The sequence below is a fragment of the Poecile atricapillus genome, chromosome 6 (genome assembly GCF_030490865.1).
Source record: "Poecile atricapillus isolate bPoeAtr1 chromosome 6, bPoeAtr1.hap1, whole genome shotgun sequence".
NCBI lineage: Eukaryota > Metazoa > Chordata > Aves > Passeriformes > Paridae > Poecile > Poecile atricapillus.
Genome location: NC_081254.1, coordinates 25,560,743 through 25,574,758, shown reverse-complemented (window position 1 = coordinate 25,574,758; position 14,016 = coordinate 25,560,743). Strand labels below are relative to the sequence as shown.

At 36.8% G+C, this 14,016-nt stretch overlaps 1 protein-coding gene across 3 annotated transcripts in view; it reads left to right on the top strand.

Annotated features, from left to right (window-relative positions):
• The window catches only part of SLF2 (SMC5-SMC6 complex localization factor 2), a 28,571-nt gene extending 15,209 nt beyond the window's left edge, over nt 1-13,362 (top strand). The window contains exons 9-20 of one of the 3 annotated variants that reach the window (XM_058841545.1): nt 585-687; nt 2,106-2,181; nt 3,456-3,597; nt 4,041-4,146; nt 4,717-4,893; nt 5,436-5,533; nt 6,201-6,288; nt 6,764-6,889; nt 7,700-7,777; nt 9,361-9,447; nt 10,835-10,903; nt 12,056-13,362. In XM_058841545.1, the coding sequence (XP_058697528.1) occupies nt 585-687; nt 2,106-2,181; nt 3,456-3,597; nt 4,041-4,146; nt 4,717-4,893; nt 5,436-5,533; nt 6,201-6,288; nt 6,764-6,889; nt 7,700-7,777; nt 9,361-9,447; nt 10,835-10,903; nt 12,056-12,091 (1,186 nt within the window). In that variant the 3' untranslated portion in view covers nt 12,092-13,362. The other 2 variants (XM_058841544.1, XM_058841546.1) reach the window with 2 other exon arrangements.
• The last annotated feature ends 654 nt before the right edge of the window (nt 13,363-14,016 follow it).

Sequence of the window (14,016 nt, the reverse complement as noted above, 5' to 3'; positions counted from 1 at the left end):
CTTTCTGTTCTTCCAACAGCTACTGTTTGCACCCCACAAATTTGCACAGAGAGATAGGCTGTGGGATTTTACTTACATTAGTTTGCCTCCAGACTCTTTATTTTAAAGGGAATTTTAAAAAGTTTGAAAACGATGTTTTTACTCTCTTTGTCTGAAAGTGTTGGTAAAGGTCATTGGATAGTTAAAAATCTTATTTAATAGTCTCATTGAGCATAGCAGGCTGTATGTGTAGTCAGGCACATTGGTTCATAGTACAATAGTGTAAATCAATGTTGGTTTGAAACTATTATTCCTACATAATCCATATGTTTGTAGACTGTGTAGTATGGCTTTATAGAGAGAAAAATAGTTGTTCTAAATGACATTTGTAAATTTGATTGTTATTAAAAATCAAGGTTTGATTATGATGACATTTTATATAAGTAATAGCATGAGAATAACATCTGTTTTGCATATTCAGATCTTTCTTTGCTATTGATGATGATCTGAGGGGTCAGGAAGTTCTTATGGTTTTTTGTGAAAGTGATGATGCAACCATTAATTGATTTTTACCCTCTTTCCTTGCTCCTATTTTTCTCTTACAGTTGTGGTATAAGGCAGCAAGTTTTATTAGTTGTTAATGGTGTTCTGAGCTCTGCTTACCACAATACATTGTGTTCCATGCCAATTCTAAAGTGGCTTTTCCAGGTAAGCCTGTGCTATTCATGCAGATATAATAACTCTGTGCATGTATAATATTTTTCCTGGAAGCCAGTTGAAGTCTGAATATGTTCCATTACCAACTTATAAATCAGATATTATTTTTTCCTCCTGGGTTCTGATTTTGTTCTTCAGTCCAAAATACTTTGATCGTCACTAGGGGTAAAACAATGGAGTGCCTTTTCTTCACACTGAGTGAATGCAAAGCTGCATGTCCCTATCATATATGCTACGGCATTGAAAAAGGACAAAGTGGATGAGGAAAGGTGCTGTGGGCCAAACCATATGCAAATGCTAATCTTATTTTCTTTCACCCTTAGAAAAACAATGCATGCAGCAGTATGCAAAAGTACCATTTTCTACATATATTATCTTCTAAATCATCAGTGATACTAGTATTATCAGATAATTTTCATTTCGAAAAGGTACCTTATGACTCAGGAAGAAGTCTGGAGTCATTCTCAAAGTGTGGTGACTCTCTTTTCAAGATATGTGTCAGTGTCTGGATCACCAGGCATTTACACAGTGCTGTTACTCATGAAAATGCCCCCCTCCAGTCTCCATTCTGTTATTAATTGCCACATTCTAACTGCATCTGAAACAAAAAAGGCATCTGAACCACCTGGGAAATTGTAGCTTCAGTCTGTTGATTGGCTTCCTATATTTGCCAAAAGCAAGTGCTCTTTCATGTCCTTTCCTCCAGCCAGTAAAAAAAATTGCCTTCCACCTTTCTGTGAGCTCTGGTGTTCCTCTAATAAGGAAGAAGTGTGAGCCAATTGAGATCACTTACAGAGCAGGAAACTGTCCAGCACTTGGGTGAGAAAAAGTGGTTTTTGTTGAGCCAGTGAAGTGCTCCAAGAAACCTGAACTGTACTTCATAATCATGTTTTTGTAGTTAAGAGTTATGTGAAAAACTAAGAATTCATTTGGGTTTAGTATTGCATATATCCAATTTGTGTGTCACTTGAAAAGAGTGTAGTTAACTCTGTTGCCTCCACTCCTGCTCAGGGAGCTCAATTTGATCACAGATGCAAATGGGTTCCAAAAGGGTATGTGATACTTTCTATTCTCTTAAACCTCAGAACTTGTTTATAAACCAACATGGGGTTACAGCATTCTGATACTGCAAATAATTAATTTTAAGGTATTCATGTCATCTTTGCACTGCTTGAAATAATCAATATTCACGTTATTCTGTTCTCATTGGTGTATCTTGCTTTAGAGGCTTTGGGATTAGATTTTTTTGTTTGTTGGTATTTTAATCTGTTACTCATTTTACTCTGCTGGGAAGTTTGGTGTTGTTTTTGTTCTGGTTTGATGTGTTATTTTTTTTTCTTCTAATTAAAAGAAAACTGATGCTGTCATGCAGCTTGGTTTTTAATGTGTAGCTTCTCCTCTCTTCACAGATGATGTCTATTCATATTGACCACTGTGTTTCCACCAAGATCTTAGAGAGATTGATGGAGCTAACACTAAAAAATTGTAAGTATTTGAAGGATGGAAAACTGACCACCTGAATGAAAGCACTTCTCCTCTCTTCAGTTTAGGAAAGTGTTAGTGAGGAAGTAAAAGGTTCTAGTTCTGTAGGGTGATTTTGGCTTGAATTTAGGCTCGGTTTTTACTAAAGTAATGCAGAAATGCTGTGGGCTGACCTTCACTGAGTGTGTGCAGCCTGTATCCCAGTATGTGGTCCTAGCACATACATCCAAAGTAGTGCATCCTGTTCAGAGCCTTTTAAACTCACTCCTGGTATTTCACAAATAGAATTGACCTGAAGAGAAGCTCAGTCTACTAAAAAGTTTGCCCTCCTTTCCATCTTTTACTTTGGATGATACAGACATTTGTAGCTTAAGGATTACAAGATGTTTTCCCCCCTGTCATACCCAGTATGTAGCACTTCATGATTTGCTTTCCAGATAAATGACAAAAGTGAAGTGAATCATACACCTGCACAGAAACACTGAAGGATCTGCTTCAGCCCACAGTGCTGCTAATGTCTTCTGTGTTTTGTCTTCTTCCTTTGTCTGTACTCAAATATTTCTCCACTACAAGTTCCTTTGTATGCTCCCCATGTCTTCATTCAGATCCATCAAAAGTGACATTCATTTAAGATTACCAGTTAATATTGTTAATGTGGTTCTTTTGGAGTATTTGCTCAGGCCTGTCCAAACTATACCCTGTATATTAATTCTTGTTTGAAATCAGCGCTGATATCAGAGAGAATGTAGTGTCCTTTATTTTGTGCCTTGCTGGCATTAGGCTTGATTCTGAATGAACAGCTCAAGATAATGAAATGAACATTCAAATAATTAATTAAGGCTGGGAGCTCCCTGTTTACCACTTCTGTTCCAGTAACCTTGCCTGGTTTCAAATCTTACTTAGCTTCTCTTCCAGTCCCACTGTGATAACATCCTCCTGCCTTTACCTACACAGGCAGTAATTTATCTCTTAGACAAAAATATTGCCTTGTTGCTTGTTCTGCTGTTTGTGATGAAGGAGAACTATGACAGAAAATGGGCGGAATTTGAAAGTAATTGACCTGTTATGTAGGCAAGATGTTTTTCTAGTGTAAAATACCATATTAGAATTTTTTCCTCCCTCGTTCTGAAAATAAGCTTACTGTTTAATGTACTGACTACTCTGAGATGAGAGCTGCTAGAATTGATGCAAACTGCTAAGCTTATTTGTTTCCCTTAAAAGGAACGAATGCTAAGAACTAAATTTAAACTAATCTATTCCATGTATTTTATTTGTAGCTTCCATCAATGATAAACAGTTTAAACCATGGATTCCTTCAATAGCTGATATATCGGCTGTTTTTGTCAATATGGGTATTGGATTCAGATCTCTCTTTCCATTACAACATCTTCAACCCTCCTTCAATGAACATGATATTTTGTAAGTGTTTTCCTTTTGATATTTTTTGCCTAGATCCTGTAAAAGCAAGTCTTGTGCTTAGAATGTAGAATCAGATGGTTCTTCTTTATTTCCTTTCCCATACTCTGTAAGTTCTTGGCTCAGGTTTTAGTAAGAATAAATAACCCTGGAATTCAAACAATGCCTTCTAGGTAAGGATTCAGCAAACCAGAGCATTGTCCTTTGTCCTGCATCTTCCTAATGAAGGTTTGCAGGAATATTGGCTGAATAGCTGGGCAGTAATTTGGCTGCAAGTTGAGTTAGATGTGTGTGTTAGATTCTCTGCAACTGGGGATTATTTTGATTTGAAGGCATTTTAATGAATGCAGGCTTTTTTTTTTTCCTCATCAGTTTGATGTCAATAAGCCTTTGTGGGCTTTTGAATTGTTCATTTTTTGCTTAGATTGTGTTTTTTCTATTAGAAGTCAGGTGCAAGAAACAGAGAGTCAACAACGGCCAAGGGGATGTGTAGCCTTTGCCAGTCCAGCATTCCCCACTCTGCTTAAAAGCAATTTAATTAATGTGATAAAGGTGAGAAAACGCCAAGGTTTTTGTGGGTTGGGTTTCTTTTTTTGTGTGTGTATTTTCTTTTGGGAGGGAGGACAGGGTTTGCAATCTAGTCCTGAGTGGGTGTTTGAGTAGGTGCTATCCTAAGACTTCAGCTTCACATTCAGCAGAGTTTATTGCAGAGTTCTGCTGCCTCCCTTTTACAGCTGTGGCACTTTATCGAACATCTTGGCTCTCTCATATAGAAGAAACTATCAACTGATTTCAATTTTCAGTATTACTGGAGTATTTAGAAAATCTTTTGGCTTTTCCTTCAGTTAAAGGAGGATTATCTATGTAGTAAAGAAAAATCTTTCCTGCTCCAGTAGTGTTTGGGAAATATTACCATTGCTGAAAATAAATGAGTCTCCAGCAGGTTTATTAAAAAAAGGGTGCTATTACTGGGGGATGGGATATGTTACTAAACAAGTGTTGCCAAAACAGTACATCATTTGAGGTACATTTTAATATGAGTGTGGAAAACTTAAGTTCTCATCATGCTTCAAAATATGCTAAAACACTTCCTTATTTTAATGCTTTGTATTTCTTTTAAAGTTTCTAGTTTTCTGTACATCAGTAATTCACGATGGATATACTGACCAAGAAATATGGCTGCTTCTTATATTGCTACTTAAAATAAGCTTGGAGAAACAGTTAAAAAACCATTTTCCAATAGATTTTCAGTGCCTTTTTGTGAAGCTTCTGACGAGTATAAAAGACTGGGATACAAAGGTAACTTCATAAATTTATTGTACCAGATCTGTAGATTTGTGAAACTGTAACTTGTGTTTTGAAGTTTTCCTTTTTTGACATGTCAGAAAAGTACTGGCTGAAAATGTAACATAGAATTTTCAACAATAGTATATATAATATGAAAAATTCCAAGTTTAGTGTTTAGGTGAGAGGGTATACTGAGAGGGTTATTGTTGCATGATGTTGAGTTGCCTGTCCTCTTCCACAGCAGTTCATTGATTTTAAGATTATATGTGCTAAAATAGCTGTATGGTTAAAATGTCAGTCTGAAAGAATGAAGAAGTTATTTCACTAGGGTAAGATGTCATTAAGAATATTCTGATGTCAGCTACCCTATTTTAAATTGTATTTAGCACACCCACCTCTTGGTGCAGTACAGAATGTTTTTTATGTACATCACCTCTTGTTAGATCGGTTCCTTTTATCACTTATGCTGCCTGTGTTTCTAGGGAGTAGATGTGTGCTCCTCTGCAAATGAAGCAAATTCTTCAGTTTCAGGAGGTTTTGTTGTTCATTTAAAGGTGCCTGAGCTGTGCCTGGCAGTGAGTGAACTCTCCAGTAATCACCATAACCTCCTGTGGCTTGTTCAGCTCATGCCCAGCTGGATCACACGTGGACGGTAATGACACTGTCATGTCAGGAATACAGAGGATCTTTAACAGCTGGTTTATTTGTATAAGCTTGAAGTCTGAAAAATGTGGTATTTATTACATGACACTTAAAAAAAAATAATTAATTTTCTCATATGTTACAGATGTATGTGCAATTCTTGGTGTGCATGTGTAGCTTCCTGATCATTCCTGCTGTGAAAAAGGGTTGTTAAAGCTTTTATGTCGTTTCTGGGCTGTGGATTCTTGGTAGCCTGTGGCAAAAAAAGGCTTAGCTTTAGGTTCTGACATCCAGCACTCTAATTCTTGTCTGAGTGACCAAAACTTAAATTTTATTTGGGTGGTTCATGTCTGCTTCTAAGCATCATTTTGAGTTCCACATCTTTGAAATTAGTAAATTATAATGTAACTGAGTGAGCAGAATTAGTTGGGTCAATAACTTCACACTTGGAGGCAAGTATCTAACATTGTTTACTTGTGCAGAAGCTGAGCTACAATGAGATTAAGGGTACTTCTGTTTTACTAGCCTACTTACTGGTTTATATAGCACCTATAGTCAGAAAATCCAGTTTAATAGTTGCAAGCAAGTTTATGTCTAGGGAAGACATGCATAGCCTCACATACTTTGTAGAAACTGTGAGAAATTCTAAGGGAAATAATTTAAAAATTATTTTTCAGGGAAGTAAGAAGACGTCTTAGCCTAGTGATAATTGCAAAATTTCTTCATAAAAGGCATGTTGAAATACCTGATGACACTGACAAGCAGGTACTGCTTACTTGTGTTGTCTTTGTAGAATTTGGAAGGTTAGAAAACATATATTGTATGCTTGTGGTTTGTTTTAATATTGTAAGCTGGTTTTCAAGAACCTTGCCAAATGACCAATTAATAATATTCTGTTTAGATCAGTATTAAAAGTGTATTTGCATGTGTGTAATCTGCATGTTCTGCAGCTTGTGCTTGTTTATATGCCTAGACATTAATTTTTGACATTGGAAAGAGGTCTATACTTCTTTGAGTCTTCCTTTTATAATCATGTGGAGACACTCTGATCTTTTGTTGAGGAAGTGTACAAACACTGAAGTCTGTGAATAGTCAAAAATTACTCAAAGCATGAAAACTTCTTTTTTAGTTAAAAATGCCTTTTCTGTTCTTGTCTTAATGGACAACTTATAGTGGCACTCAATTTCCAATTTTCTGTTGTTAGTAAATCAGTCCAATTTATTAATGCTTGTATCTGTAGATGTTTCTTCTGCACCACTTTCTGGTGTGTATGAAACCTTCTTATCTACTGAAGAAGATGAGAGAGATGAGAAAAGGACAGGAGGAGCATAAAGATTATGAAGTTCATGCAAAGCTAGAACATGAGGTATATAGCCAATAGTGCTTTTGTTTCTTTATGCATCTTTTTTATTTTATATATAATATTTTATGTTTTACACAATTTGGGCAATGTTTATTTTACTTTTTAACAGTTCTTTATGTGGAACTGTAAATGCACTGTTTTGGTATTCATCTTCAAAATATTATTCATTTTGGTTATAATCATGGAGGAAGGAAAGGAACATGTGGTGGAGGAACCTGTGTTGGGTTCTTTTACAAACAGGGAAATGGTCAGATTTCCTGAGTTATGGGGAAGTCTTGAGTATCTGCTTCTGTAATCAGAGGACAATCTTCTCTCCCTTCTGATGTAATCAGTGAAAACTGTTTGGTGCTGAGCCAAACCTTCATCTGCAGGCTTCAGAAAAAGATTTATGAATCTTTTATTAATCTCTTCTCTCAAACAAGTGTTAGGAAGATTTAGTATTTCCATCCATCCAAAGACTGAATATTTGTTTGGTTATTTGAGTGATTATCACAGAATCTCTCAGCAAGTGTTTTGATCTGGGGTAGATGATGGGAAAATAAAGCCAACTGCTGAATTTAATTTTCAATTATTAAAACCACATTTTTTTATGGGTTACTTAGGTTATTTAAAACGGAATAATACTGGTTTAAAATGTTTCTAATATGTGAATATACTGTTCCAAATTAGTTATTTAGGCAGATATGTTTATATATCTGTTCATTGGCCTGGCTGTTGGAGGATTCATTCCTGAAAGCAGAGATAGTTCTGTTTCTAGATGAGAAGAGTTATAATGGTGCTTTGACTGCTAAAGTTCTTTTGATTTCTCTCCAGGTCTACTACCTAATCTATGTCCTCCTTCATCTAGTCAATGAAGCCAGTTTCCTTGATGTTGTAAATGCTAGTCAAAGGGTAAGTAACTTTAGGGGCTAGACCTTTAAATTTTAAAATATTGTTTATCATGCACATTTAGTCTGTTTTAGGAAGAGCTATCATATGATGAAGATAACCAGTGCATAATAGCACCAGGGGAAACTTTTGTTCTGGGCAAAGTAAATGTAGAAGAACTTCTGTGTGTTTACTGCAGAGAAATGAAACCTTTCTTCTGTGTTTGTGAATTGAGCTACCTCCAAACATAAGGCTGTGAAGGAGCAGGCATTTGTTGTGTTAATCTTTCTCAGAAAGTACCTGGAGATAAACTTAACACAGAAATTCTAAGTAAAATTATTCTATCAATTTGGCAAGTAGGATTTAAATTTTTCAGTCTAGGAGGAAACCACTTTAAAAATATCCAGTAAATGTTTTCAAGCACGTTTCAGTTTCCTATGCTGGAGTGCAGCAAGTGAAAGCAAGGGCTGCAGCTCTTCTCTGTAGTGGTAGCTCCTTTGTGCCATGTGATGTCAACATCTGCTAAGTAATACTTTCTACTTAGCCTTTCAGTATTTCTGTTCAGATTTGTGATCATTTGCTGGGATTTGCTTGCTGCAAGGTGTTTGTGTAAACCTTCTGCCCTGTGGAATCACTCTTGGCTTTTAAGAAATCCATCATAGGAATTGTTTGAGAGAGAGAAACTAGTAATATTTGGCTACGTTTGGATGCTTAAGTGTCTCAGTATATTACTTAGATTTATGGAGAAATTGATATTTTCAACTCTATTTTTAATGTCTCACTTTCTAACAAAGAAAGATTTTATTATTCACTGACCTGTTAGCCATCAAGTGGCAAGAGGAGTGTGGCTGAATATTGTGCAGGCTAGACTCGTGTAAAATCAATTTTACCTATTTTATTTCTGCCCCTCTTCCAGTTAGAAGAGGATAAATTGTGGTGGCCTTGGGACACCAGCAAATGTTTATAAATAGAATTTCAGCATGTCTCACCTGTTCTGCAGAGCGGAGCCTCTTGGCAGCTGTTCAGTGAAAGACTGAAAACAGGAATTTTATGAAGAAACTAACAGAATGTGAAAGACCTTGGGAGTCATTATCGGGAGATCATGAAGTACAAAACTGCTTTATTAAAGTAATCAGAAATTTAGAGAAAATAAAAGATCAGCGCATAAAACCTTGGATATATTTTACCTGCTCAGCCAATTCCTACAAAAGAAATTACCTGAGTCATCATTACTGAAAAGGTTATTTTCAGCTATTGTAATTCAGAACTTTTTTTGCTGATAAAAGATGAATGACAATTCACTTTTTGCTATTTTGGGGGCAGAAAGAATTGGCAAATTAGTTAGTAGGAACTTTAGAATTTGTGTTGTATAGCTCTGCTATGCTTTGAAGTTGCTTTTAAAAACTCTTAGACCTGGTTTACCAGGGGCATGCCAGCAACAGATAGAGGATCTTGTGGTCTTGTTTTCTTTCTTTTTCCTTTAACTATGTATTTCTGGGAAAAATTCAAACTGAAGCATGTATTTTTTAGATTGATATAATGTTTGTATAAAGCCTGTAGTTTTGACATGGAGGATTTAATAGCTGTACACTTTTGTCTTTATTTAGCAACACTTACTGAAGCTTTGTCGTGCCTTAGATAAGCACGTAAAAGGTGATATTAGGGAAGATGCAAGAATGTTTTATCGGTCTAAGGTAAGATGCAAAACTTGATTTGTCTGTTTTGTTTTGATTTTTGGGTGGTTTTTAGTGTTTGTGATGCATGTTGTTCGCTCAGCCCTGGGAATTCTAGGAGTTCCTCATGGGCTTGGGGTTTTTTTTCCTATTTTTTCTGTCTTTTCTTGTCATTTCTTTGCATGGGCATAAATACATGCCCATTTTAAATGACTGAAAATACTCCTTATGCTGACAATGGGACTCTTAACAGCCCTAAAATGTGACTGCTCTTTGCTTTAGCCAGGCATGTCCACGTTTAGGCCACGGAGTTGCTCTATTTCTCTTTGTGACAGTCACTGGTAGCTGACTCCAATTGTAAGAGCGGGGCCTACCTGCAGGGCAGGTTACAGAGGACTGAAAAAGTTGCCTGTCCTGCACAACTCTCCATTTTATTTCTCAAATGAATGAATTGATTAAAGATGCTTTGGATTTAAGCCAATTACGTATGTGATGTGGCATCAAGCTTGGACCAGCTGCCTTTTGTTTGCTTTGTCTTGTGAGCCTTGCTACTGGTAGTCCTAATTTTGTGACCTTCATGCTTTGCATGCTGTTGTAACAAACCAAGTCAGCTCAGTGATAAGAGTGACCAGCCCCAACTTTGAAAAGCCTTGGCTTCTTTGGCTTTAAATCAGACATTTACAATTGTGTGTTTCCTTACCTCTCAAAAACATTCTTCTTTTCTTACTCAGACAGATTAATGGAGCATGGATCCTTTTAACAAGTTAATTACTCTTGCCTTGGAGTGTTGTACCTCTGGTTGCTTTCACTTCTATTTCTATTGGCTTTTGCACTGAGAGGGCAAAATCTTACTCTGGCTTTCTCCATTGCTTCATTTGTGTAATATGGCAGTAACTTCTAGAGGATGCGACTCACAGCACAGCACATGAAGCAAATCTGAGTAAATGGCTTGGATTAGACAACTGCTTGTGATGGGCTATGAAAAGCATAGTTTTCTGTACAAGGAATTTGTTTCAGAAGCAGCCACTGCTGCCACAAAACTGTTTTTGTGGCCACAGTTGCACCTGTTCTATGTACAATCAGACTTGTGTGACAAACCTCATTTGTGGTGTGGGATGAGGTGTTTGGAGGCCAGAGGTTTGTCTGATGATTCCAAACATTTAACCTGAGGAGTCATGTGCCTCTAATGTGTTTGTGGAGTGCGTGACTTTAAATTCAGAGTCACGAGTTACAGGGATCTGAAGTTGAGGTGATGATGCTTTGTGACAATAAAATTGTTCCTTTCCAGTAAACCTTGCATCTTGAGTTATCTGGGGGTTTTTGGAGTTCGAAGCTATGAGGGGGAACACAGGGTATGATTTTGTCTTTTTTAACATAAATGGCTAAATTAATCAGTGTGAATTTGCAGGTAAAAGGCTTGGCTGCTAGGATATATGGGAAATGGCAGGATGTGATACAAACCACTCGGCTTACTCAGGTACTGTTTTCTGAAACCATTTTCTCTCTTCCCACATTGTGGAGTGCATTTAACTCATTTTTTAGCACTTGAAAGTGGCATATTCTTTCCAAGAGATTTTCTTTCTCAATGTAAATGGCATGGCTGTGGAATACACTTAGATGCATTAGAATGGATTTTAATTACAATTCTTACTTTGCTGGCTTCAATAGAAGCAGGATCTCCTCTCCATCGTTAAAAGCAGTGGTTTTGTAAAGATGTGTGTAATACACCGAAATCCCAGTCCTGAGTCAAGTCACAGGGCCTGTCTCTGATTACAGCTATTAGGAGATACTTCCAAAAGGACATTGGGGCAGGAATGCAGTGAGGCACATCCTGCTGTGGTCTGGCACCGTGTGGCTTTGAGACTTCTTGAGTCCAGGGCTTTATTCACATATGTTTAAGGACTCTCAACAACTCTTCCCTCTTTCAATGTGTCAAATTTCATGCCATGATTAGTCAAAGCCTTTCAGGTTTGTAGAAGTAATAAATAATGCCATGATAAGTCTCAGAAATATTTGCCTTTGTGACACCTAGCTGGCCTAGGTAGAATAGGTGGATAATTTCTATGGATACTGAAAGTTCAGAGCTCTTTTTTTCCAGCTTTGGCTTGTAAGGCTTATGTTGTAATGTCATCAGGCCAACTGTTTGAGTCTTGTCTTGGAACATAAAGCTATCTCTCTTGGTAAAGCTTAGCTTTCCAGTAATGCAGAGTATCATTAACCTAAAATTTAAATTATACATATGTGCCTAGTGTGGATTGCAGTTAAAAACTGTGTAATTAACCATTTGGAAAAACTATTAATTGCTCCGAACAATGGAAAAAAAAAAGTTTTTTGTAGTGTGTGTGATATTTCATGTTCTAGAGCAAGGAGTGACACATGTAACACATGGCTGCAGAATCTAGTTAGCAATTAATGAAAGTTGATAATGAGGTGGCTCTTTTGGTGTTGTTTTTTCAGAGATTTTTGGGGTTAATTCACATATGGGAAACCAGCAAGTATTTCAGAATAAAATTCCAGGGACTTTTTCTAGCACATTGTGGTGCTCCCAAGCTAAGCACTTGCCTACTGTACTCATTTCTTCTGACACTGGATTTCTGACTTTGTATACTAATTTGTTTTTACTCTTTAGGGAAAACTGCATGACTTCTGGGAGCCAGATTCGTGAAAACTTGCCTAGCTAAGTGAAAATAACAGAAACTGAAATCAAGGAGGATGTAGAATGAATGGAGCTTCACCTTGTTTGGAACAGAAGAAATCAGTCACCTGAGTTAGAACTTGAGCTTGATTCAGACAAGCACTAGACACATGAGAATCTGATTTGACTAACATTGTTTTTTACTACGAGTGCTCTACTTCTGAAAAATTGATGTGGATAAACTGAAAAAACCCAGCCATTCCTATAGCCCTATCAGAACTGGCTAGAAATATTTTGCCGTACTGAAAGCTGAGGGAATTTTTCTTGTTTCCCTTTTTAATCACAAGACATATTTTAAAACAGTGTGTATTTATTTTCTTGTCAGCACATACCTGCAAGCATTGTTTTAGGTTGGCTGGGGAAGAACTGGCCTGTGACATGAAATGCGAGTTCAGAAGGAGTGTTAGACCTCCCCTGTTGAGATCAGGTGAGGAAGTGGTTCAGATGTGGGCTGAATCATGGTAATCTGCAAAGCAGAATTGGTATGAACATCCCGTGTCTCTTAAAAATACAAAATACAGCAGTTACACCTTCTTTAAATGGAGAATAAAATATCATCTCAGTGGAGATTAGAGAACAGCATTTGGCTCACCTCTGTGAAGACTGTGAAAGCCATATGATGACTGAATTCCTTGGTGTGAAGTCCTGCTGCACATACAATATGTGCTCAAAGCTCCAGGAGCTGTTTATGAAATAATCAGAGGAAGGTGTGATCTCCTTTTGTGCTCTCTGTACAAATACTATCACTTAAATCTTACACTGTGGTTTGTCTGTAGGATGGGTATATATATATAGGAAGAAAAAGTTCAGGTATTGGGTAGCAGCACTAATGGGGATTCCCATAATAGAGATTTTTAATAACATCAATGTGTGTGTTTTATAATACTGTTTTGTTTCAATTCTTGTAGATTACCCTGTCTTGTATGATAAATTCTCAGATAAGAATGTAAAATAACAAAAAACCTGCCAACCACACAACCTTCAAATTTAATTATGTGTACTACATATAAAGGAACTGCTATAGAATGGACACATCTTAGATGAAATCTATTAGATTTGCAAATTCATACTAAATGTTTTTTTCTTTCTTTTCGAGTGTTACATTGTTATGTCAGTGCCATCTTTTGCTTTGACAGCTTATCTGCCCTCTCGTAACAGTTGCTTACTCTGTTGAATATATTGTATGTAATTTTATTAATGTTTTTATTTTTTTCACTAATATTGTATAAAGGTAAAGAAATGAAGAATGTTTACTGTATTTAATGTGTATATTTTCTTACTGTGTAAAGTTGACATTGCTGGCCTGTATATTTTGAAGAGGAAAAGGGGAGGGGTTTAGATGAACAGCTTTTGTACTGCAGTTCAAAGCATGTTGAAACTGCTGAGGGTTTTTCCACACAAAATAACCACTTTGATATTTACTTTCATTTAACAGAACTATGGAAAAATAAAACCAGACACTCGGTTCTAGTTAAATGTCCCTGGACAAAATGGGCTCTGTTTCACAACAAAAAAAAAAGGACTTGCAGGTTCTATTTTATTTTTATGGCACATGTTACAAATTCTGACGATTAGCTCACTATAGATGCAGACACTCTTGAAATCATTCTCAGCTTAGCCAATCCTGTGCTTTCATGCTTAATGTCTATTCTAATACTTTCCCTCTTTCCCCCACTCATGCTTGATCTGCACTTCTCTTCCATCTGTTTTGTAGCTGAGGAGGAATTGCTGAAGTCCTAGCCATAGGTTAAGTTGGTGCCCATCTGAATCTTTACAGAGATGATTCCCAAGCATCACTACAGGGTCTTCACAAGGGCGTTCAGGCAGTGAAATAGCAAACCTGCTGCCCTTGTGTTTTGCCAACTTATTTGCTGTCCCTCAGCCAGGACTTATAT